The sequence below is a fragment of the Sardina pilchardus genome, chromosome 10 (genome assembly GCF_963854185.1).
Source record: "Sardina pilchardus chromosome 10, fSarPil1.1, whole genome shotgun sequence".
NCBI lineage: Eukaryota > Metazoa > Chordata > Actinopteri > Clupeiformes > Clupeidae > Sardina > Sardina pilchardus.
Window position 1 is genome coordinate 9,938,650 of NC_085003.1, and position 26,518 is coordinate 9,965,167.

General features: G+C 40.8%; 1 protein-coding gene across 1 annotated transcript; it reads left to right on the plus strand.

Moving 5' to 3' along the window:
* The first annotated feature begins 85 nt into the window (after positions 1–85).
* LOC134093627 (receptor-type tyrosine-protein phosphatase eta-like) lies at positions 86–25,049 on the plus strand. Its single transcript, XM_062546779.1, has 36 exons — positions 86–174; positions 768–854; positions 1,218–1,298; positions 2,583–2,849; positions 3,561–3,821; positions 3,913–4,182; positions 4,615–4,875; positions 4,967–5,236; positions 5,668–5,928; positions 6,020–6,289; positions 6,724–6,984; positions 7,076–7,345; positions 7,780–8,040; positions 8,132–8,401; positions 8,836–9,096; positions 9,188–9,457; positions 9,892–10,152; positions 10,244–10,513; positions 10,948–11,208; positions 11,299–11,568; positions 12,009–12,269; positions 12,361–12,630; positions 13,994–14,296; positions 14,758–14,895; positions 15,273–15,474; positions 15,760–15,878; positions 15,968–16,055; positions 16,194–16,241; positions 16,515–16,602; positions 16,746–16,836; positions 17,124–17,197; positions 17,285–17,419; positions 20,186–20,302; positions 20,504–20,664; positions 20,982–21,117; positions 22,203–25,049. The coding sequence occupies exons 6-36, from the start codon at positions 3,993–3,995 to the stop codon at positions 22,332–22,334; spliced, it is 6,270 nt and encodes a 2,089-aa protein (XP_062402763.1). The 5' UTR covers positions 86–174; positions 768–854; positions 1,218–1,298; positions 2,583–2,849; positions 3,561–3,821; positions 3,913–3,992; the 3' UTR covers positions 22,335–25,049.
* Positions 25,050–26,518: the final 1,469 nt, after the last annotated feature.

Consider the following 26,518-nt stretch of genomic DNA (forward strand, 5'->3'; position numbering starts at 1 on the left):
AATCCCATTTGAGTCATCAATTAAATGCTGACCTCTGCAGCGTTTTTAATTATTTTAGTAAAGGAGATTTACTAGATTTCTCTTTAGGTCTGACCAGTGCAACCAGGAACAGACGGAGCACTGGCGGGAACACCAGCCCCTCCACCCCTAGTCACGACACATCTGAAGGAAGTGGTAAGTTCCTCCATGCACCTTTGGGCGCGGTATTTAAGATAAGAAAGGAGTAAACACACATAGCCACAATACGATGGTTGTTATGTTTAAAGTTGCTACAGTTGCAGTTAGCAGTTTACATACACTTTCATGCACTGAAATTTGATATTTTATTTAACAATTTCAGAATTCCAGAATGTCACAAGTTTATATAGTGACTAAGATAAGAATGGCCTAATCTTTGTAAATGGCCTAGATTAATCTCTGAAAGCTTCCAATTCCTGAGAAAACAATAATGTCTTCTGCTTTCATCCACAGAGAGGCATACAAAATGACCAGAAATGGCTGTTACTGTATATATGTTCATACAGTACAATGCATTACATTTGAGATTACGTTCATGATGATGATGATAGTTCTTAATACTATGAGGTATCATTCAATATAAATCATGACTTGGTTTAATATTTTGATTTCCATAGGAAACAAAACAAGGGACGATTTTGCATTCTCTTCAGGGGAGAATCCCATTTGAGTCATCAATTAAATGCTGGCCTCTGCAGGGTTTTGAATTATTTTAGTAAAGGAGGTTTACTAAGATTGTTTCTTTTTAGGTCTGACCAGTCCAATCACGGACAGCTGGAGCACTGACAGCAACACCAGCCCCTCCACCCCTAGTCACGACACATCTGAAGGAAGTGGTAAGTTCCTCCATGCACATTTGGGCGCGGTGAAGACGTGCGTGATTGCTGCACGATCACAATTGGTGGGAGGCACAGAACACCCACCTGCATGCCATGTTGATGAGGCAATTCTCATCACGTGCCGTGTTCACGGGGCACAGATGACGCAGGACTATACCAGGCCTATGCCTGTCATGATGGTGGTGCCACACTGCACTGGTTATGAGGCATCATAGTATATGTATATCATCATCATGAATGTCATCAAAACAAGGGACGATGTTGCATTCTCTTCAGGGGAGAATCCCATTTGAGTCATCAATTAAATGCTGGCCTCTGCAGGGTTTTTCATTATTCTAGTAAAGGAGGTTTACTCTTTAGGTCTGACCAGTCCAATCACGGACACCAGCCGGAGCACTGACGGGAACACCAGCCCCTCCACCCCTAGTCACACAACATCTGGTGAGAGGCGCATACTGCAACACCCACCTGTGTGCCACGCTGATGAGGCCATTCTCATTGTGTGTCACGTTCATGGGACACCCTAGCCTAGAAATCCAGACGCACCCTAGCGGCCAAAAATATTTGGCTTGCCAGGCTAGGGACACCCCATACACAAAAGAAATATATTTTAACAGAAGAAAATATATCTTTAGTTGCACACCGCAGCACATGGCAGTGTTTAAAATCTAGTATACAGAGTTTAATTGTGTACCATTATACAATGAGAATTCTTTTTAGAGTATCCAGAGTGGGGAGTGCAGATATTCACTGCAGGAGTGGGCAAAGCACTTTTAAGAAACCCAATTTGACATTCTCTGCTCCTACGAAAGGCAATTTGCGCCTTCACCTCAGTGCAGAATGTTTGTACATCTTTTTACATGCACTTTGCAAAACGGTGTTTATTATACGGCTCTCTGGAATGCTGAGGGAGCTCCCATTCACTTTGAATGGGCCTCCCAAACGTTCTGTGGTCAGTTATTTTTGTATAATGACCGCTCTGAAAGTATAATGACCACTGTCAATGGCAACGTTTTCACTCCGCAAGTAGATCGGTAACTGTCATTATTTATTGACTTTTTATATAAACTTTTGTCTCCCTTTTCTCTTATTGGCAAGTAGCCGTATAATAAGCGTGATAATGTATAGTAGGCTAACTTCAGTTCGCCCTGTCGGTAGGCCTACTTATTTTCCGATAATGACCAGCGTTCTATAGGCCTACATTATCCCTTACATATCAGAATTCCAGAATGTCTCAAGTTTACACACCTAGGTCCAAGGTCTATTGTAAATGGCCTAGATTAAGCTCTAAAACCTTCCAATTTCTTAAGGTATTCTTAAGATATTGCATTCACTTAATGGGATACAGTATACAGACGTAAAGACCTGCATAAAAAATTACGAGATATGTCTGTATATACTGTACTGCAGCCCTACAGTATGTCAGATATGTCTGTAGTTATATATCTGACATCATTTATAATTATATGTCAAGTTAAAGTTTCTTCAACAACTCTTGAAAATATGGCAGCGAGGCTGGTCACCATATGGACCTTGATAGTTCATGGTATTTAGTTTTGCATGATTGATACTCTAACTTTGACAAGACTTTGTTTGTTTTTGACAAACATGAATCAAATGACATAGCCTACTGTTATGAATAGCATTTGTGTTTGAACAGTGAAATCAAATCATGTCTTGGTCGTCTCACATCTCAAATTTAAATGAGGCATCTTCTGATTACAGCGCCCCCTGGACCTATCAGTGATCTGAGCGCTGGGACTCTAAACACCACAGCAATTAAGCTGGAATGGAACAAACCAGAGAACTACCAGAATACTTACCAGTACCAAGTCCAGACCTCTGGCTGTATATCTCCAACCCGCAACACCACAACAACACAGGAAGAGGTCATCATAACCAACCTGCCTACAGGAACCAATTGCACATTCAGTATCTCTGCCGAGGTTAATGGCGCCAGGGGAGTGGAAGTCTCTGTCTCCAATTATACCTGTAAGATTTTTCTAAGATCTGTCTGAAAATTGAAGACAAATTATGACACTCTTTCCCTCTTATATATTGTTGCCAACCTCGACATCTCAAAAACTGACCCAGAGTCTATTGGTCACAAATGATGATATTGCAAATGAGTTACCCCAGTGGTACTGTCTCTCTCCCTAAAGTTGGTGTAACCAAATGTAATGTGTCCATGTAGCCTACACCACAGAGACCACAGCTGATATCATGATATCAACTGTCAGTCATTCCCCTATTAGCACATTACCAGCAGAATATTGGTCCAGGCAAAGACTGAAAATGTGTTCTGTCTTTTCCCGTCACCTTTTCCTTTCACCGTCATTTAAATCATATGTTTTATCTGTGTTGTTCCAGATTACGATCGAATTTCTCTCCGGATTCAGTGACTTTTTTCATATACATGTATTATGTTTTTATATTCCTTTAACTTCTCTCGAGATAGGATATGTTCCCTGACAGATATCTAGACAGATAGGCTTTATCAGTGACCCTCAGTTCACCTTCATTGAAGTGATATGTCTTAACCTGTGTTGTTCCACATTATGTAAAGGATTTAATCTCTCTCAGGATTCAGTCCTTGTGTCATTTCCTTCTTTCATCACTGTGTCTTTAGTTATCTGCTTCTTTATAATGTCCTTTCTTTGGTGTAGTTGTACATATATATGTTTTTATCTTTTTATCACCCAGGGCCAGAGACTGTGCAGCCGCTCATCTCAAACCAGTCCAACAACTCCATCACAGTGTCATGGAATGCTCCTGATGGAAATGTGGAGTTCTATGAGGTTCTCCTGAACAGCAGCAGCAACAGCAGCAGTAGTGTTCTACTGAACTCAAGTCACAGCACCTATGAGTTTCAGAACCTGACAGCTGGAAAGATATACACAGCCACAGTCCTAACAAAGAGTGGGATCTTTAGTGAAAAGTCTGAGCAAGTTACCAATGCAACATGTGAGTATTAAAAGATACAGTGGTATTGGTGAATAGATTGTTTTCACAAAGGAGAACGAGATTTGATCATACAAATGAAACCTTTTTTCAGATCCCAATCCTCCAGGAAGCATCAACATAACCAATGCAACTACAAACTCCATTTCTATTGTGTGGGCTCCAGCCCCCTGGATGGAGAACTCAGACGATTTTAGCTACACTGTCACCATCAGTAATTCTTCCTTGCCCAGAGAGTTTAATACCCAAATCACATCCCAGGACCTGACAGACCTTATACCAGGAACATATTACAACATCTCTGTGAGAACAACTGGACCACTCGGCTTCCAGAGTGAACGTGTTGTGAAAAACGCTTTAACAAGTAAGTGCAGCATTCAGGTCTACAGGTGCGTCTCAGTCTATTCAAAAACAAACATGAACTCAATGGAATAGTGCCAGAGTTGACATTGATCATTCAAGACAACTAAAATCCTACACATCACCCCTTTAAAGAGACATAGCCACATAGACTTTCATGCCACAGAACATTTTTCATACATCTAATATTCCTTTAGCTTCTCTCTATCAATGGAAACAGCATGAGACAGGGTGTATTCCCCAACAGATCTATCAGTAAATGATATATTTGACCAGTGTTGTTCCAGATTATAAAGGATTTAATCTCTCTCAGGATTCAGTCTTTGTGTCATTGCCCTGTTTTATCACTGTGTCTTTACTTACCTGCCTCTTTATAGACGACTGTCTTTTCTTCAATGTGGTTGTGTTTAAATGTTTTTATCTTCCTGTCACCCAGGGCCAGAGACTGTGCAGCCGCTCATCTCAAACCAGTCCAACAACTCCATCACAGTGTCATGGAATGCTCCTGATGGAAATGTGGAGTTCTATGAGGTTCTCCTGAACAGCAGCAGTAACAGCAGCAGTAGTGTTCTACTGAACTCAAGTCACAGCAGCTATGAGTTTCAGAACCTGACAGCTGGAAAGATATACACAGCCACAGTCCTAACAAAGAGTGGGATCTTTAGTGAAAAGTCTGAACAAGTTACCAATGCAACATGTGAGTATTAAAAGATACAGTGGTATTGGTGAATAGATTGTTTTCACAAAGGAGAACGAGATTTGATCATACAAATGAAACCTTTTTTCAGATCCCAATCCTCCAGGAAGCATCAACATAACCAATACAACTACAAACTCCATTTCTATTGTGTGGGCTCCAGCCCCCTGGATGGAGAACTCAGACGATTTTAGCTACACTGTCACCATCAGTAATTCTTCCTTGCCCAGAGAGTTTAATACCCAAATCACATCCCAGGACCTGACAGACCTTACACCAGGAAGATATTACAGCATCTCTGTGAGAACAACTGGACCACTCGGCTTCCAGAGTGAACGTGTTGTGAAAAACGCTTTAACAAGTAAGTGCAGCATTCAGGTCTACAGGTGCGTCTCAGTCTATTTAAAAACAAACATGAACTCAATGGAAGAGTGCCAGAGTTGACATTGATCATTCAAGACAACTAAAATTCTACACATCACCCCTTTAAAGAGACATAGCCACATAGACTTTCATGCCACAGAACATTTTTCATACATCTAATATTCCTTTAGCTTCTCTCTATCAATGGAAACAGCATGAGACAGGGTGTATTCCCCGACAGATCTATCAGTAAATTATATATTTGACCAGTGTTGTTCCAGATATAAAGGATTTCATCTCTCTCAGGATTCAGTCTTTGTGTCATTGCCCTGTTTTATCACTGTGTCTTTACTTACCTGCCTCTTTATAGACGACTGTCTTTTCTTCAATGTGGTTGTGTTTAAATGTTTTTATCTTCCTGTCACCCAGGGCCAGAGACTGTGCAGCCGCTCATCTCAAACCAGTCCAACAACTCCATCACAGTGTCATGGGACGCTCCTAATGGACGTGTGGAGTTCTATGAGGTTCTACTGAACAGCAGCAGCAACAGCAGCAGTAGTGGTCTACTGGACTCAAGTGCCAGGTCCCATATGTTTCAGAACCTGACAGCTGGAAAGATATACACAGCCACAGTCCTAACAAAGAGTGGGAACTTTAGTGAAGAGTCTAAACAGGTTACCAGTGCAACATGTGAGTATTAAAAGATACAGTGGTATTGGTGAATAGATTGTTTTCACAAAGGAGAACGAGATTTGATCATACAAATGAAACCTTTTTTCAGATCCCAATCCTCCAGGAAGCATCAACATAAACAATACAACTACAAACTCCATTTCTATTGTGTGGGCTCCAGCCCCCTGGATGGAGAACTCAGACGATTTTAACTACACTGTCACCATCAGTAATTCCTCCTCGCCCAGAGAGTTTAATACCAAAATCACATCCCAGGACCTGACAGACCTTACACCAGGAACATTTTACAACATCTCTGTGAGAACAACTGGACCACTCGGCTTCCAGAGTGAACGTGTTGTGAAAAACGCTTTCACAAGTAAGTGCAGCATTCAGGTCTACAGGTGCATCTCAGTCTATTTAAAAACAAACATGAACTCAATGGAAGAGTGCCAGAGTTGACATTGATCATTCAAGACAACTAAAATCCTACACATCACCCCTTTAAAGAGACATAGCCACATAGACTTTCATGCCACAGAACATTTTTCATACATCTAATATTCCTTTAGCTTCTCTCTATCAATGGAAACAGCATGAGACAGGGTGTATTCCCCGACAGATCTATCAGTAAATGATATATTTGACCAGTGTTGTTCCAGATTATATAAAGGATTTCGTCTCTCTCAGGATTCAGTCTTTGTGTCATTGCCTTGTTTTATCACTGTGTCTTTACTTACCTGCCTCTTTATAGACGACTGTCTTTTCTTCAATGTGGTTGTGTTTAAATGTTTTTATCTTCCTGTCACCCAGGGCCAGAGACTGTGCAGCCATTCATCTCAAACCAGTCCAACAACTCCATCACAGTGTCATGGAATGCTCCTGATGGAAATGTGGAGTCCTATGTGGTTCTACTGAACAGCAGCAGCAGCAGTAGTAGTAGTGTTCCACTGGACTCAAGTGCCAGGTCCCATATGTTTCAGAACCTGACAGCTGGAAAGATATACAAAGCCACAGTCATAACACAGAGTGGGCGCTTTAGACAAGAGTCTGAGCCAGTGACCAATGCAACATGTGAGTATTAAAAGATATAGTGGTATTGGTGAATAGATTGTTTTCACAAAGGAGAACGAGATTTGATCATACAAATGAAACCTTTTTTCAGATCCCAATCCTCCAGGAAGCATCAACATAAACAATACAACTACAAACTCCATTTCTATTGTGTGGGCTCCAGCCCCCTGGATGGAGAACTCAGACGATTTTAACTACACTGTCACTATCAGTAATTCCTCCTCGCCCAGAGAGTTTAATACCAAAATCACATCCCAGGACCTGACAGACCTTACACCAGGAACATTTTACAACATCTCTGTGAGAACAACTGGACCACTCGGCTTCCAGAGTGAACGTGTTGTGAAAAACGCTTTCACAAGTAAGTGCAGCATTCAGGTCTACAGGTGCATCTCAGTCTATTTAAAAACAAACATGAACTCAATGGAAGAGTGCCAGAGTTGACATTGATCATTCAAGACAACTAAAATCCTACACATCACCCCTTTAAAGACACTTAGCCACATAGACTTTCATGCCACAGAACATTTTTCATACATCTAATATCCCTTTAGCTTCTCTCTATCAATGGAAACAGCATGAGACAGGGTGTATTCCCCGACAGATCTATCAGTAAATGATATATTTGACCAGTGTTGTTCCAGATTATATAAAGGATTTAATCTCTCTCAGGATTCAGTCTTTGTGTCATTGCCTTGTTTTATCACTGTGTCTTTACTTACCTGCCTCTTTATAGACGACTGTCTTTTCTTCAATGTGGTTGTGTTTAAATGTTTTTATCTTCCTGTCACCCAGGGCCAGAGACTGTCCAGCCGTTCATCTCAAACCAGTCCAACAACTCCATCACAGTGTCATGGAATGCTCCTGATGGAAATGTGGAGTCCTATGTGGTTCTCCTGAACAGCAGCAGCAGCAGCAGCAGTAGTGTTCCACTGGACTCAAGTGCCAGGTCCCATATGTTTCAGAGTCTGGCAGCTGGAAAGATATACAAAGCCACAGTCATAACACAGAGTGGGATCTTTAGACAAGAGTCTGAGCCAGTGACCAATGCAACATGTGAGTATTAAAAGATATAGTGGTATTGGTGAATAGATTGTTTTCACAAAGGAGAACGAGATTTGATCATACAAATGAAACCTTTTTTCAGATCCCAATCCTCCAGGAAGCATCAACATAAACAATACAACTACAAACTCCATTTCTATTGTGTGGGCTCCAGCCCCCTGGATGGAGAACTCAGACGATTTTAACTACACTGTCACCATCAGTAATTCTTCCTTGCCCAGAGAGTTTAATACCAAAATCACATCCCAGGACCTGACAGACCTTACACCAGGAACATTTTACAACATCTCTGTGAGAACAACTGGACCACTCGGCTTCCAGAGTGAACGTGTTGTGAAAAACGCTTTCACAAGTAAGTGCAGCATTCAGGTCTACAGGTGCATCTCAGTCTATTTAAAAACAAACATGAACTCAATGGAAGAGTGCCAGAGTTGACATTGATCATTCAAGACAACTAAAATCCTACACATCACCCCTTTAAAGACACTTAGCCACATAGACTTTCATGCCACAGAACATTTTTCATACATCTAATATTCCTTTAGCTTTTCTCTATCAATGGAAACAGCATGAGACAGGGTGTATTCCCCGACAGATCTATCAGTAAATGATATATTTGACCAGTGTTGTTCCAGATTATATAAAGGATTTAATCTCTCTCAGGATTCAGTCTTTGTGTCATTGCCTTGTTTTATCACTGTGTCTTTACTTACCTGCCTCTTTATAGACGACTGTCTTTTCTTCAATGTGGTTGTGTTTAAATGTTTTTATCTTCCTGTCACCCAGGGCCAGAGACTGTCCAGCCGTTCATCTCAAACCAGTCCAACAACTCCATCACAGTGTCATGGAATTCTCCTGATGGAAATGTGGAGTCCTATGTGGTTCTCCTGAACAGCAGCAGCAGCAGCAGTAGTAGTGTTCCACTGGACTCAAGTGCCAGGTCCCATATGTTTCAGAGTCTGGCAGCTGGAAAGATATACAAAGCCACAGTCATAACACAGAGTGGGATCTTTAGACAAGAGTCTGAGCCAGTGACCAATGCAACATGTGAGTATTAAAAGATATAGTGGTATTGGTGAATAGATTGTTTTCACAAAGGAGAACGAGATTTGATCATACAAATGAAACCTTTTTTCAGATCCCAATCCTCCAGGAAGCATCAACATAAACAATACAACTACAAACTCCATTTCTATTGTGTGGGCTCCAGCCCCCTGGATGGAGAACTCAGACGATTTTAACTACACTGTCACCATCAGTAATTCTTCCTTGCCCAGAGAGTTTAATACCAAAATCACATCCCAGGACCTGACAGACCTTACACCAGGAACATTTTACAACATCTCTGTGAGAACAACTGGACCACTTGGCTTCCAGAGTGAACGTGTTGTGAAAAACGCTTTCACAAGTAAGTGCAGCATTCAGGTCTACAGGTGCATCTCAGTCTATTTAAAAACAAACATGAACTCAATGGAAGAGTGCCAGAGTTGACATTGATCATTCAAGACAACTTAAATCCTACACATCACCCCTTTAAAGACACTTAGCCACAAAGACTTTCATGCCACAGAACATTTTTCATACATCTAATATTCCTTTAGCTTCTCTCTATCAATGGAAACAGCATGAGACAGGGTGTATTCCCCGACAGATCTATCAGTAAATGATATATTTGACCAGTGTTGTTCCAGATTATATAAAGGATTTAATCTCTCTCAGGATTCAGTCTTTGTGTCATTGCCTTGTTTTATCACTGTGTCTTTACTTATCTGCCTCTTTATAGACGACTGTCTTTTCTTCAATGTGGTTGTGTTTAAATGTTTTTATCTTCCTGTCACCCAGGGCCAGAGACTGTCCAGCCGTTCATCTCAAACCAGTCCAACAACTCCATCACAGTGTCATGGAATGCTCCTGATGGAAATGTGGAGTCCTATGTGGTTCTCCTGAACAGCAGCAGCAGCAGCAGTAGTAGTGTTCCACTGGACTCAAGTGCCAGGTCCCATATGTTTCAGAGTCTGGCAGCTGGAAAGATATACAAAGCCACAGTCATAACACAGAGTGGGATCTTTAGACAAGAGTCTGAGCCAGTGACCAATGCAACATGTGAGTATTAAAAGATATAGTGGTATTGGTGAATAGATTGTTTTCACAAAGGAGAACGAGATTTGATCATACAAATGAAACCTTTTTTCAGATCCCAATCCTCCAGGAAGCATCAACATAAACAATACAACTACAAACTCCATTTCTATTGTGTGGGCTCCAGCCCCCTGGATGGAGAACTCAGACGATTTTAACTACACTGTCACCATCAGTAATTCTTCCTTGCCCAGAGAGTTTAATACCAAAATCACATCCCAGGACCTGACAGACCTTACACCAGGAACATTTTACAACATCTCTGTGAGAACAACTGGACCACTTGGCTTCCAGAGTGAACGTGTTGTGAAAAACGCTTTCACAAGTAAGTGCAGCATTCAGGTCTACAGGTGCATCTCAGTCTATTTAAAAACAAACATGAACTCAATGGAAGAGTGCCAGAGTTGACATTGATCATTCAAGACAACTTAAATCCTACACATCACCCCTTTAAAGACACTTAGCCACAAAGACTTTCATGCCACAGAACATTTTTCATACATCTAATATTCCTTTAGCTTCTCTCTATCAATGGAAACAGCATGAGACAGGGTGTATTCCCCGACAGATCTATCAGTAAATGATATATTTGACCAGTGTTGTTCCAGATTATATAAAGGATTTAATCTCTCTCAGGATTCAGTCTTTGTGTCATTGCCTTGTTTTATCACTGTGTCTTTACTTATCTGCCTCTTTATAGACGACTGTCTTTTCTTCAATGTGGTTGTGTTTAAATGTTTTTATCTTCCTGTCACCCAGGGCCAGAGACTGTCCAGCCGTTCATCTCAAACCAGTCCAACAACTCCATCACAGTGTCATGGAATGCTCCTGATGGAAATGTGGAGTCCTATGTGGTTCTCCTGAACAGCAGCAGCAGCAGCAGCAGTAGTGTTCCACTGGACTCAAGTGCCAGGTCCCATATGTTTCAGAGTCTGGCAGCTGGAAAGATATACAAAGCCACAGTCATAACACAGAGTGGGATCTTTAGTGAAAAGTCTGAGCAAGTTACCAATGCAACATGTGAGTATTAAAAGATACAGTGGTATTGGTGAATAGATTGTTTTCACAAAGGAGAACGAGATTTGATCATACAAATGAAACCTTTTTCAGATCCCAATCCTCCAGGAAGCATCAACATAAACAATACAACTACAAACTCCATTTCTATTGTGTGGGCTCCAGCCCCCTGGATGGAGAACTCAGACGATTTTAACTACACTGTCACCATCAGTAATTCTCCCTTGCCCAGAGAGTTTAATACCAAAATCACATCCCAGGACCTGACAGACCTTACACCAGGAACATTTTACAACATCTCTGTGAGAACAACTGGACCACTCGACTTCCAGAGTGAACGTGTTGTGAAAAACGCTTTCACAAGTAAGTGCAGCATTCAGGTCTACAGGTGCATCTCAGTCTATTTAAAAACAAACATGAACTCAATGGAAGAGTGCCAGAGTTGACATTGATCATTCAAGAAATTAAAATCCTACACATCACCCCTTTAAAGAGACATACTGTAGCCACATAGACTTTCATGCCACAGAAAATTTTTCATACTGTACATCTAGTATTCCTTTAGCTTCTCTCTAGCAATGGAAACAGCATGAGACAGGGTGTATTCCCCGACAGATCTATCAGTAAATTATATATTTGACCAGTGTTGTTCCAGATTATATAAAGGATTTAATCTCTCTCAGGATTCAGTCTTTGTGTCATTGCCTTGTTTTATCACATGTGTCTTTACTTACCTGCCTCTTTATAAACGACTGTCTTTTCTTCAATGTGTGTTGAAATGTTTTTATCTTCCTGTCACCCAGGGCCAGAGACTGTCCAGCCGTTCATCTCAAACCAGTCCAACAACTCCATCACAGTGTCATGGAATGCTCCTGATGGAAATGTGGAGTCCTATGTGGTTCTCCTGAACAGCAGCAGCAGCAGTAGTAGTAGTGTTCCACTGGACTCAAGTGCCAGGTCCCATATGTTTCAGAGTCTGGCAGCTGGAAAGATATACAAAGCCACAGTCATAACACAGAGTGGGATCTTTAGACAAGAGTCTGAGCCAGTGACCAATGCAACATGTGAGTATTAAAAGATATAGTGGTATTGGTGAATAGATTGTTTTCACAAAGGAGAACGAGATTTGATCATACAAATGAAACCTTTTTTCAGATCCCAATCCTCCAGGAAGCATCAACATAAACAATACAACTACAAACTCCATTTCTATTGTGTGGGCTCCAGCCCCCTGGATGGAGAACTCAGACGATTTTAACTACACTGTCACCATCAGTAATTCTCCCTTGCCCAGAGAGTTTCATACCAAAATCACATCCCAGGACCTGACAGACCTTACACCAGGAACATTTTACAACATCTCTGTGAGAACAACTGGACCACTCGGCTTCCAGAGTGAACGTGTTGTGAAAAACGCTTTCACAAGTAAGTGCAGCATTCAGGTCTACAGGTGCATCTCAGTCTATTTAAAAACAAACATGAACTCAATGGAAGAGTGCCAGAGTTGACATTGATCATTCAAGACAACTAAAATCCTACACATCACCCCTTTAAAGAGACATAGCCACATAGACTTTCATGCCACAGAACATTTTTCATACATCTAATATTCCTTTAGCTTCTCTCTATCAATGGAAACAGCATGAGACAGGGTGTATTCCCCGACAGATCTATCAGTAAATGATATATTTGACCTTTTCCAGCCCTTCTGAAAAAAAACAGCTTGACTAGCTGAATGTGGTTTGGTTTGCTGGTGAGGTTACTGTTGCTGGACTTACATTGCTGGATTAACAAGCCATGCCAGTTTATGTTGGTCATTCTACTGTAGCAAACCAGCATGACCATCTTACACCAACAATGTCATGCTTGGCAGGCTGGTCACCAGCATTACCATCTCACACCCTCGTGACAGGCTGGTCACACCAGTATAACCAGCTTCTTCAGATGGTCACACCAGCAAGGGCTGGAAGAAAATCAGTAAAGACCAGCTTAAACCAGCTACTAGCATTAGACATCCAATTACCATGAGCTTGAATCAATTGGTCATTCACTCTTCAGTTTCACAGGAAATTTAGCAAACCTGGGTCGATGGTCCATCAGGGATTTGTGTTTTTGTTCTGTTCAGAGTGTTTTTCCATGTTGGTACACTGGTCTTACCCTTATAGTGTGGTCACCTTGTAGGGTAGTCTATCATGTGTCTATCAGTGCATCAAACAGACACATCACAGAATGTGTAGTTGAAAGCAGATTAGTTCGTACAGATATCCCAACATTTTGTCATACAGTGGCATAGGTAGGAGATACCTATGACCTAGGTCCTAGGAGATACATATGATGTCACTGAATTCAGTCGTTCCTTCATAGATAGGATGGTTGGGAAGAAAATCACATTTTTATCTAGACTCGTTCGTCACAGGTTATTCCCAACATGTGGTGTAGACTAAAAAATGCAATTTTGTGTTATTCACCTAATTCACTCAGTGGCTATGTGTAAACCAAAGGAGGCTATGAGGTACACTGACTATCACCACCTACTGGTGAAAGCATAGAAGACAGCAATCCTGTGGTTTGCGTACCCCATATCCTCATTTTGGTGCACAGTGCCTGTCATGTGAATAAGGCGAATTGCCAGTGAAAATGAATGGAAATGTCATCTATCATTGAAATGTCATGGATAGGTTTGCATTTTTGTCAGGGAGAATGGGTGGGAAGCCTGTTCCAATGATGTATGATGAAAGGGTGTTTTGACTTGAATTAATTCTCTTTTTGCTTTCCTATCTTTTAAAAGACACTATGGGACTCACAGAAGATGAGCTTGAATGTCATGCTCCAAACCGAAGTACAAATCCACTCCTTAATCTGAGATGGAAAAACCCTAAAGGATCCAACACTGGATTCGAAATTACAGTCAAGAACAAGAAGTTCGTAGTCTATGATGAGCACCAGGACACGTGCAATAAAGAATGTGAACTCAACTTGACCACACATCTTGCATACGACACTGAATACAGTGTGACTGTACGGACAAAGGGAAATGGGGAGCGTGAGAAATGGGGACATGTCACCAAGACCTGCAAAACAGGGGTCACAGGTACAATGAATGTTTTATATGAGCTCAGTCAGTATTGACTTCTATAAAATGATTATGCTACTCAGTGCCTGACAATGTAACAGGGGAGCTACACCAGGCGCGTAACTGAAGCGTTCCATTCGTGAAGCATACTGTATGTTGCAGCAGTTAATTATCACCATAATTACTGTAAGTAGCAACACCAGATGTGACAGTGGCGCTTACATTCGAAAAAAAATAGACCAGTCTTCTAAAATGAATTTTACGCATCGCGAACGAAACGCTTCAGTTACGCCCCTGGTGTAGCTCACCCTGTAAGAGTGAGGCCTGCCTTTTGCCAGTGGAGGTACTGAGTGAAGGAAATATGGTAAGACAGAGAAATAATGAATAATAATTGGCAATGAAGTGCTAGTAAGTGATGTCTGTTACTAATTCTGAGATTGTAAGAAATACTTCCTGTGTACATCTCTCTCCCTCCTTAGAGCCACCTGTTGTGACTGGCAAAGACAAGATAGACATCAAAGTGATTTCCCACAATCAAATTCTTCTGAGTCTTGACCCTAGCTTCTTGGATTCCTCGAAAGGCTTAATACGGGACTATGGTGTCCTGGTGTCACAGAGTATGAGTTTGTTTTACTCTGACTTCACAATGTGATTCCTACGCTATTGAGTCACTTATGCTATTGACTCAATAATAACTTTGATTTAAAGAAGTCATGGTTTAGCTGATCATCCTGATTATATCCAATAACGTTTTACTCTTACCTATAACTGAACATAGAATGCCATGCCAGTCTACAGCATAAAGCATGCTTATGTTAACATTATCAAAGCTTTCTTGACAATTTATGGTAAAATGTCACTGTTACATAGACCAGCTTCAATGACAACTTTTAACAATGGCATGCTAACGCCTGTTAAATGTTTATAACATGGTTATATCAATATTATGATTTCAGTAATAAATGTTCTGTTTGATTTGTCACCTTTTGTGCAGGAAACAATCCCAATTTCACTTCAACATTTTTACGTAAGAGTTATAGTGATTGGGAGAAAAATAAGGACTTAAGTTACCTTTCTGTTTTAAACCATAATGGAAACACGCGTAGTCAAATGGACAGGATTGATATCCATGTGGGAAGCGGAGATGGACGAGAAAAATACAGAAATGGCCCACTGACCCCTACTAAAACATACAGGTATGTGACCAAGTCAGTGACCGAAAGAAACTGACAATGGCCGGGTTTCCCAGATTCGTTAAGAAGCTCTTAAGTGCGAAGAACTTGTTAGGAGCGCTCTATGAACATTCTAAGAACGCTCCTAAGAAGGTCTTAGCACTTAAGAGCTTCTTAACGAATCTGGGAAACCCGGCCAATATGGATAACTGCCTTGTGTACCGATCATGATTTTACCCTTGTCTGTCTCTCAGTCTGTTTCTGATTGTCTTCCTCTTTCATTTGTCCACTTTACCTTTTTTTTGTTAGTTTTGCCATTGTCACCTTTACTTGTTTGGAGATCACAGATGGCCTTGTGGACATTGACCAATCCATTTACTCCATATCCATAACCTCAAGCTGGTCTGCAAGTGTCCCTCAGGACAAATGTATGTCCTTATTGTGTTAACCACATTCTGATTATCTCTTTCTTCTGTTTATCATGTGTACTCTGCCTAACACTGACCTATTCCCCTAGTGGTCATCATAACAGCTGTGGGGACAACCTGTGGGATTTTGATCCTCTGTCTGTGCGTTGCTATAGCTGTGCTCATCTTCCTAAAGAGGTAAGGAGACCTACACAAACACTTTTGAGTTTTGTACCATCTGTTGTACCATCTGTTAAACCTTCTGGCATAGGTGAAGGATTTTTAGAGAGGAGCTGTCTGTCTTTTCTTTATTGTTGTGATTATTATTCCTTCCAGGAGAGGTTCTGGAAGACCATCTTCTGACATTCCAATTAATATCATCAGGTAATTGTCAAATCTCCAAGGTTGATACATAACTGCCTAAGAATGCATTTGTTGTGCTGTTGTGCTGTTGAGCTTACATGCTTTCTTGTCCTGTCTTTTGTGTTGTTACAGAGCAAAAACGTAAGGCCCCATCTACCTGACTTTCAGTACTACATATGGTTAACATAGATGGTTGTGGGTGTAGTTATATATCTGTGTTTGACAGCAGTTTGAAAAGAAAGGTTCATGTATCACCAAGATGCATAATTACATTTTGACTATCTGGTTAAACAGTAGTGTGCCTGTGCGGATTGAGGAGTTTGATGCATACTACAAGAGGCAATGTGCCAACAGCAAATGTGGCTTTGCAGAGGAGTATGAGGTAAGGTCAACATAATATCAAAGTCTCAGCCATCTCCTGTGAGGCACTGACCAAAATAAAACCTATAATATCAGAACTTTCAAAATGAATAGTTTTGTGAGGGAACTGGAATTGTAAACAGCTGTTTGTCCATTTCTGAAAAGGATCTGAAGCCAGTCGGTACGGCCCAGTCTACAGCCACTGCCAGGGCTTTGGAGAACAAAGCAAAGAACCGATACAGCAATGTACTGCCTTGTAAGTGACCATTTGACCACATCTCATCTCCAATTGCCAATTGTACTGTAAAGTCTTCAGACCTGTGGTTCAAAAGTTAAGTGAGCAACTTTTTAAAGCATGTTTCAATTAAAACAATATTACCCGTAGTCGAATACGGTTGAAACTGTTTGACTCAAAGTAATGTCAGTATTGAGATCCCTCCTTTGGGAGGTAAATAACCAGTTTGGCTAATGTGTCTGTCTATTAAGAATAATGCTGTAATCTCATCAGATGATAATTTAATGTTATGTGTTCTTGCCATGCAGATGAACCATCCAGAGTGAAGCTATCCATCCTTGGCAGTCAGTTTGATGACTACATCAATGCAAACTACATCCCGGTGACCCTATATGACGATTCCTCTATGTAATTTACTTCTCTTACTAGTACGTAGTGAATTGAAGTGACGCTGAATATTGCTTTGCAGGGGGCAAACTCCAGGAAGGAGTTTATCGCATGCCAGGGTCCTCTGCCTGCCACAGTCAATGACTTCTGGAGGATGATCTGGGAGAAGAATGTCAGGTCCATAGTCATGCTGACCAGGTGCAACGAGCAGGGACGAGTGAGTACAAGCACAGCCCGAAACTAGAAAAGCACTCAGAGGGCGCAGACCTCCGCCTGTATGGTTCTTCCTTGGTTGTCATACATTTTTAACCTAAACTATTCAGATCGCCTCCACGTGGCCATACCATGCCATTACACCGCCAAGCGAAAAACATAACTGCCTCGTGCAGGGGCGGAGTGGTAATCGGGAGATTCGGGACATTTCCCGCTAGGCCGGCCGGCTCGACGTTGCTTGTACACTGGCCTAAGACGTGCCTGAGAGGCCGCTGGAACATTTGTTATCCTAAGATATTTTCCCAAGTGTTCCCGTCATCTGAAATCGCTCATCGTTAATTACTTTTGGACGGAAACCAACCACTATTTAAACCATTCAGTTGCGATATATACCTTAGTCATGGTTACCTTACATATTAATTACAGGCCTATTCATCTCAGTTCTCTCCGATCAGTGCATTTGTGTGTAGCCTTGGGTGTCTTCATTTAATTCTTCATATTATTAAAAAGTGTTATTTAACTCTTTTGGTCACAAATAAATTCAAAATAGAACAGCAAAGCCTCCTGGGAATGGCAAATACGTTTGCTAGGTCAGTCTATTACAGAAATGTAGGGGGATAGATGAGCGGCCCCTCCTCTAATGGCATGGCCCCTTAGCCTACACTATTCGTGAAAGTAGCGTTTTGATAGTGAACGGATTAGGTGTTTGCTTGATTAATATGGAAGGCAAGAAGAGGAAAGAGAAAGAGGGGGCTGAAAAAGGCAGAATTAAGAAGAAGCGACTGCTGGAGGAGCATGCATCTAAATGCTCAAAACAGATTAGGCTACCCGTAGTCTAGTCCACGGCCATTACGAGTGCAGGTAAATTTGACAGAATGAAAATCATTGACGCAAAGCTCAACTACGTTAGGCTACTTGCTAGACGGAAAATATCACAAGCTAGTTAACTCATGTAGCCTACATTTCAAACGAATAAATGGCTTACAGTTTTTTTCAGTGACTGACATAGCGTTTGTCCAAACAGTTGTCACGTTTTCAAAACTCTAAACACATTGCGGCCATACCATTCACACATTTCATGTCGTTTTCGCACAATATGCAGGCAGTGAACACATTTCCACAATGCTTACATTTTCTTAACAAACAACAAAATGATGGATCGTTTTTCTATTATTTTACAGATGTTACTGTTAACACATGACATCCCACAATAGTTAAAACAATTCCAACCCTCAGTAACCTCTCCTTCTGCAATGATATCAGTTCAAAAACAATATATCTCAGCTGATAATAAACAAACAATTGAATAACTGGCACATAGATGATGTTGGGTAAATTGGGCCAACCACAGCTGATTCCAGTTTGTCTTAGACTCAGTGGCAGGGGTTACTTTTTACATTTACATTATACTTACACAGTAAAAGGAGGAGGTGATGTTTTTGGAAACAGAAACATAAAAGGACAAATACTGTAGTCTAATGTCTGGATGAGGAAGAGTAAGAACAATGGGCCCAGGGAGAAGAGCAAGGTGCGGAGGTGCAGGAGCAGTGAGAGGAGCAGGCCCAAGGAGAGGGCAGAGATGTAAAATGCTTTTGACTTTTGATTACAGTATATGTTACAGTATATGTGGACATACATTTCCCAACCAAGAAATTTAGTGTAAAAATGGTGTTTTGCATGCAAATGCCCGTAAAACTGAAACATGAAAGTCTGGACCTGGACCTTCATAGATTGACTATATTACATTTAGCCAACATTTTGTTTGTTTTTATAATATACGGAAGGTGGTCGTGCTCAAGGCATGGGTGGGTTGGGCCGGCAGTGGGCTGGCGGCGGGTAGGGGGCCGGTGTGGTCAGAATATTCCCGGTGGATTTTAGTGTCCCACTCCGCCCCTGGCCTCGTGAATCAAGACGGTGATACGGATCTCACCCAAAATATAATTGTTTCTTCCTTGGGTCATTTCAGACCTTCCCTGAAAATTTCATCGAAATCCATCCATTACTGAGTTCCATTGCTAACAAACAGACAAACAAACCCCGATGAAAACATGAAAAAAATACCCACTGAACACACATGCACACATATGATATGGTCACACACATATCAGCACTGCAGATTGAGAGCAATGGAAGGAAGGGCACCCAAGGATGTACTCAGGGCACTCACAGTACATACAAATCAGAAACACATGGACATTTGCGTCCTTATACAACAAATGACTGACAGTCACATATTTTACAACATGATTATGACTATGAGACATACTGTAGTAGTTGTCTCATGTCATAATTATGATACAGTGCTCATTTATATTGTGTTTCTAAAACGGATAGTTCCGGTCCTTGACTATGATTGGCTGAATCGCGTTCGATTCCGTTGTTTATTCCAGCATAACCACACACCTTGACTGCATTTCGCTCTATAGTTATGCGCTTCCAGAACTATCACAAACGTAGAGTGGCTGCGTCTTGTTGTTGCATGGCAATCATTCATATGGAGGGAATATATTTCTTGGCGGAAGAATGATTATCTATGAATACATTGTTACATTTTTCGTTGCTGTGACTATGTTTCATGAAATCTTGCTAGCTCAACGTAGTAATTGTTTTAGAAAAGCAATAATTCACTAGAGTCCGTGGTTTATACTGTATATTAGTCTTCGAGTCGTGCCTAACAACGCCCCTCAGCTGTTCTGTACAGTATAAACCACGGCCTCTCGGGGCTTATTGTTTCATTAAACTGTCACTGTAATAAACTTCTGTCCTGTAGGTGAAATGTGAACAGTACTGGCCACCGGAAAATAAGCATTACAACAACATCATTGTCACAACAACTTCTGAAATCACTCTTGATGACTGGACCCTGAGAGACTTTGACGTCAAAAATGTGAGTTCATCCTATGCACACAGATGTAGATACTCATGAGAGGGTAAGGGAGAGTTACCTGTTTCACTCACTCACTCACAGTCACACACACACGCACGCACGGACACACACACACACACACACACACACACACACTTTTATTTTCAGAGTGTCTACAGTGCATAGAGCTAAAGCATACACATCCGTTGTGTCTGATTGCAGGTGAAGACGGCAGAGACTCGTGCCGTGCGTCAGTTTCACTACACAGCCTGGCCCGATCACGGCGTCCCGGTGACCACCGAGCTCCTCATTAACTTCCGCCACCTGGTCAGGGAGCACATGGACCAGTACTCTCTCCACTCGCCCACTGTGGTGCACTGCAGGTGGGTCGCATCATCTCGCATGGACACACGTACCTCAGACTGCACGTGTGCACTGGCATTCAGTCAGTTTTTTTGTGATTACTTGGGTGTTCATGTAGGTCATAGCATGATCACTGCAATACTTTTTAATCTCCTTGACATACTTTCCTTTTTAGTGCTGAAGATTTCCTATAATTATATCTTGGCAATGTGGCATGTGTGTCTGTAAAGAGAGCATTAAAAAGTCAAAAATGACTGATCTCAGGCTCTAAAAACGTACCTACAGACGATACTCATGAATTGCAACTGGGTTCTTTCTGTTTCTGCCAATTCCACAGTGCTGGAGTGGGCCGCACAGGAACCTTCATCGCCATCGATCGCATCATCTTCCAGATTGAGCGGGAGAGCATAGTGGATGTGTTTGGCATCGTCTATGACATGCGAATGCACCGTGCACTCATGGTCCAGACGGAGGTAAGAGGGCCCCTGTCACAAAAGACCAGCTTCAGACTGTTGCAGTAACTACTCCTACCACACACAGTATCTGTTCCAACTATTCACTGAACCAGTTGGTTTTACTTACAGTAGCACAGCTCTTCAGCCAGGTACATCAGCTAACTTGTGAAATCACGTGTGTTAAGCACACAGCTAAAACCAATAGAAGGTAGAACTTTTCGTCTCTGAAGTCTGAGTTTTCCACCTCTGCATCAGAGAGACAGTGTTTAACTGAACCACACCTATTCCTAAATGGCATGCTAGCCAGATCTGTTACAGAAGTCTGATTTATGCACTGTTAATGCAATGGCACTTTACAGTACTGAGAGTGGGGCAGACCTGTGACTAAGTCAGCTGACAGTCGGCAGTATACCCAGATGCGGAATGAAGATTGGTACATTTATCATGCTTTACATGCAGTATGAGTCTCTTGTACCAGAGAGGGTTGAAGATGAGCTAATTAGTGAGTGAGTAATCAAGAATCTTTGCTTGACGATTACTTGCCGATGAGAATTACATAAAGAAACAGAGAACGGAGTAGACAATACATCTGGGTCTTGATACTATGTATCAGGATTTAAAGGTGCTCTGACCCATGTTACGTCATTTCTAAGCTAAAACATTTGGTTACTCTTTACTTGAAGGTATCTATACATAAGAGTGACATGACACTGTCATGAATGTGTCATAAACATTATAAACAAGTCATACGTATCATGTTTATGACGTAACTCTTCTGTCATTAGGTGTCATTCGGTTTTTGTCAGGGTTAGAGTTAGGGATAGAGTTAGAGTTAGAGGTAGGGTTCATGTATCATGACAGTGTCATGTTTTCATCACAGTGTCATGTCACTCTTATGTAGATACCTTCAAGTAAAGTGTTTCCAAACATTCTCTGTCACAGACAGCAAACATCTCCTCATGATCCTCAAGCTAAACATGTTGTAAAGTTGGGGTGAACAGATGAATTAACTGCATTCATTTGAAAGGGTCCTTAATGTAAAGCCTTGAAGTTGATGAAGACATGAAATTGATGAAGGAAATTGTGTGCTGTTTTGTGCCCAGGACCAGTATGTGTTTCTGAATCAATGTGCTCTGGACGTCATAAAGTCCAGGATGGGGACCAACGTGGACCTGATCTACCAGAACACAGAAGCAATCAACATCTATGAAAACGTTAAGCCTGGCAAACTATAAGTTGAGAATGTTGATGTAGGGGCATTTGCTGGAGGAGAGGATACACAGTAAATAACCATAAAACTGCCTTTGATCCAGCCAGATTGAATTGGTTTAAAACCAATTGCCCTAATTTAAATGTTGGGCAAAGTCTAAAGTCTAACCAATGCTTGCATAATAATTACGCAAGATCTATTCGCAAATTTAACACCATGAGAAAGATTCTAAGCACAAACTAGAAAATCACTCAGAGAGCGCAGACTTTCGCCAAGCGAAAACATAACCTCCTCCCGGATCCAGACAGTGATACGGATCACTCCCAAAATATAATAATTTCTTCCTTGTCATTTCAGACCTTCCCTGAAAATGTTATTGAAATCCATCCATAACTTTTTTAGTTATCTTGTGAACAAACAGACAAGCAAACAGACAGACAGATAGACAGACAGACAAACAAAAAAACCCTGATGAAAACATAACCTCCTTGGCGGGGGGTAATAATGGTGGGTCAACGAAAAGCTTATTCACGCCACATAAAACCAGTAGTTCTTTGCCCACAGATACTTTGCACTTTGTCCGACATTCAAATTAGGGCCCCAGGGCTATAAATGCAGGAGTGTAGCAGCATACAACAGCTAATGGGCATTTGGTATTTTTAGTTTAACTGATGGGTGAAATCAAATTGATAATGTTAGCTGTTAATAATGTGGAAGAACAATTATGCAGCACATGATGGGCATCGGTTTTGTTTTAAAAACAAACCAGAAAAAGAGGGGGGTTATTGTGAAAGAAGGCCTGGCCTGGCCTGGGCTACCATGAAAGGTTTGGGAACCACTAATTTATCAGAACTGGATGTCTAATACACAGCTTGCACTTCTTTATTCTATACTTCTCATCTGTATTTGAGAAACAGAGAGAGAGAGCAAGAGAGAGAGAGAGAGAGAGAGAGAGAGAGAGAGAGAGAGAGAGGATGGTGATGCGTTGAGTGTATTTTTGAAGACCTTTGGTGGACTTTTGCTTTTAGCGTTGAGTGTGGTCTATCTTGCCTTGATATCTATGCACTGATCTTCTAATAACTGCTTAAACATGTTACTGTGAGGTGTGTATTTTAGCTTATGTTGATATATTGACTTCATACTACTAGTGTACTTGCACTGTCTTTTCACTGTGCCATGCTGTACCTCTTGTTTTATAACTCTTTTTTTGTTGTTTTGGGACTATTTTTTAATAACAACATGCCATGTCGATAATTACATACAATTTTAATTCAAAGGGATACATGTACTGGAGTCGGAAATCTATACTTGTAACCACCCAAGGTTTTTTTATGAAGTACTTAATAATTTATCATATAATTTAATATTTCTGTTGATAAGTAATAGCTTCACTAGGCAAACTGCTGTTGTCTCTCAGAGGTACAGATAGAGAACATGTCTGTCACTGGTCGTGCTATTTAATTCACTGTATTTCAGCTGTATTTATGTTTTTTTTTGTTTGTTTTTTAAATCTCAATATGGAGATGTATTTATATGTTCTTAAATGAACTACTGCTCCAATGACTGCCAAGGTATGACTCCAACTAATGAATGATAAATGTTCATGCACATATTTATTGTAGAATAAAATTATTAGTAGACATGTAAACCTGACACAGTAGTGTTGAAGGACCAAAGAGAAGAACTGTGCACATGACACTTCAAAATGCCTGTGGTTGCACAAAATAACTTACCATTGTGATCCTTGCAGAAATAAACAAAGGTACCAATAATGTTGCAGAATAACTTCAGCTGCCTGGAAGATGTGGCCATCTTTTTTTATATATATATAAAATCATCATCCTGGAGTAGTTATCTGCAGAAGATTTTTTTTGTTTTTATGTTTAAGTGTATCATGTTAGTGATATTGTTCATTCAACAAATGATGTTGGGCTCACGTAGCAAAAACATGGCTACAGTGTTCCCTTCCCATTTGTACCTGTGTACTCTTCAAATGATGCTGATTGTACATTTTATTTGTTTCCATATTTTGTGTGTGATAGAGATACTGCTGGAAAGGTTTTTTTTATTTCATAAACTTTTCTTTTTGATATAAAATGTGAATTTGGTAAATGGCTTTATTGTACATTACTGATTTGTATTCTTGCTTTAGCTTTAGCTCTATGCACTGTAGACACTTTGGAAATAAAAAAATATATTATTTTTAGGTGTTAATGCCCTACAGCTATTAGCCTATCTTTTACTGTTGTATAATGTACTGTATTTCTTCATATAAAACTTAATAAAATTCAGAAGTGATACAGTATATGCTTTGGACTGTTACGTGGCTGTGTGTGTGTGTGTGTGTGTGTCTGCACTGCAGTGCCCTACAGAGAATGGTATGTTCTGCCGCAAGCCTACAGTACCATCAGAGTACTTCTCCCTCTGCAGGACACCAACAGAGTATGAATAAGTGCACAGAATACTTTAAAGGACATTTCACGCCCTGACAATGGACTTTTTAAACCACTGAGCCAGCCACAGCACTATCACAGCTACCATATTAGTTTCTGGTGATGGCTAAATAGCACTCAGTACTGTCATCTATGGTAAAGTGGGTTGGTCGTCTTTGACAGAGTGGAGAAAAAAATAATCTGTTAAGATAGTGTTGGGAACTTACCAGGTTATGTTTCAAGCTAATCTAAAAGGTTGGCAGCCATGGAAAGTATGTTTGTAAAAGGCTAATTGAAAATAAAGAAAACATAAAGGACCGTTTTGTTCACGTGAATCACTTTTGAAATGCAGCTCATCTACACTTCACATGATAATTCATGTGCACTTACACTGAATATCCACAGGGTGGCAGACACTGCTTCCTGATGCCTCAGTGAATTGAAACTCATTTTGTAACGGATCTTGAAATGTGATCCCATAACATTTTTGAGGGAATGAAATTCACTGATCTATAAAGTATATTAGTGATTCTAACAATTCAGGGGAAATATAGGCTGGGTAAACCCTGCCAGATCTGCCAGCAATTTGTATTTCACCCTGCAGCTCAGGCTGGAAACCTGCACATCTATCTCTCCTGCTTCCTGTCCACATCTTCTGGGTCCAATCACAAACTAGCTTATCCAAAAGGCGCACACAGATCGTTGGTCTGATCGGTTGCAGAACTATCCTAAAGTGTAGAGTCATTTGAACTATGCCCATTGATCACGCCTCTTGAGCAGAAGAAATAAAGCACAGACTCCCCAGACTAATGTTCAGTCTTAAAAATTTTAGCTTATGATGATAGCCAGACTAGGGGAAATATCCACATGAAACCTAAATGGCAGATTTCAGTCATATTGAAATAGCATGACGGTATTGTCAAAGTGTGCCTAATGCATCTATGTTTGGAGTTGTTTCTTTGTCTCTTTTTGGACACGACAAAGTACAAATGAAGTGTAAATTACATTGGATGTCGCAAATTGTTTACTCTAGGCTATCCACTGCAACCTGGCTCAGCATGAACCAAATAAAATAAAAATTCACGCCTGTGATGGTGTGAGAGTGTGTCAGAGTGCTGAACCACCTTACAGCAAATACCATTGCCTGAGTTTTTAGATCATCCATATAGCCTACTGTATGCCTGTAAACTTCAATGAAGAAGTTAATCTGAAATGAATGAACAGTAAGTTACTTTTTGAAAGTACCTTAGGCACATCATGTCTACTTAATATGAGACATTTTGTGAAGAGTCTTACTTAAGAGTCACAGTTTCAGGTAGCCTATACACATATAAGATGATCCCGATGCAGGCTATATGGTTCTGTCGTTCAATCCTGACCTAACTGTGAATCATAGGCTACAAGTAGGCCTATAACCAAATGGAATCCCTATCGGTTTTTAATGTAGGCTAGGTCTATTTCAGTAGGCTAGGTTATTAATTGATTTAGAGATTGCATTAAGTTAAGTTGTAAGTTATTACCACACTCATCTCATCTTTTATTTCACACTGACAACGTTGTTTATTATTTCTCCCCTTTTGTTTTGGATGGCATCAGTGGATTACCAGCAATAGCCTCTGATATCTCATCACATCTCACAGAGTGAATCTGGCTCACATGGCTGAGATTGAGAATGGTTGGATTAAATGTATTGACATGACATTTGCCATTGTTTTATTGAGAGATGCTTATATCTATCTAGAGCTTATGATGTGGACCCCAACACATTAAAGGCTTT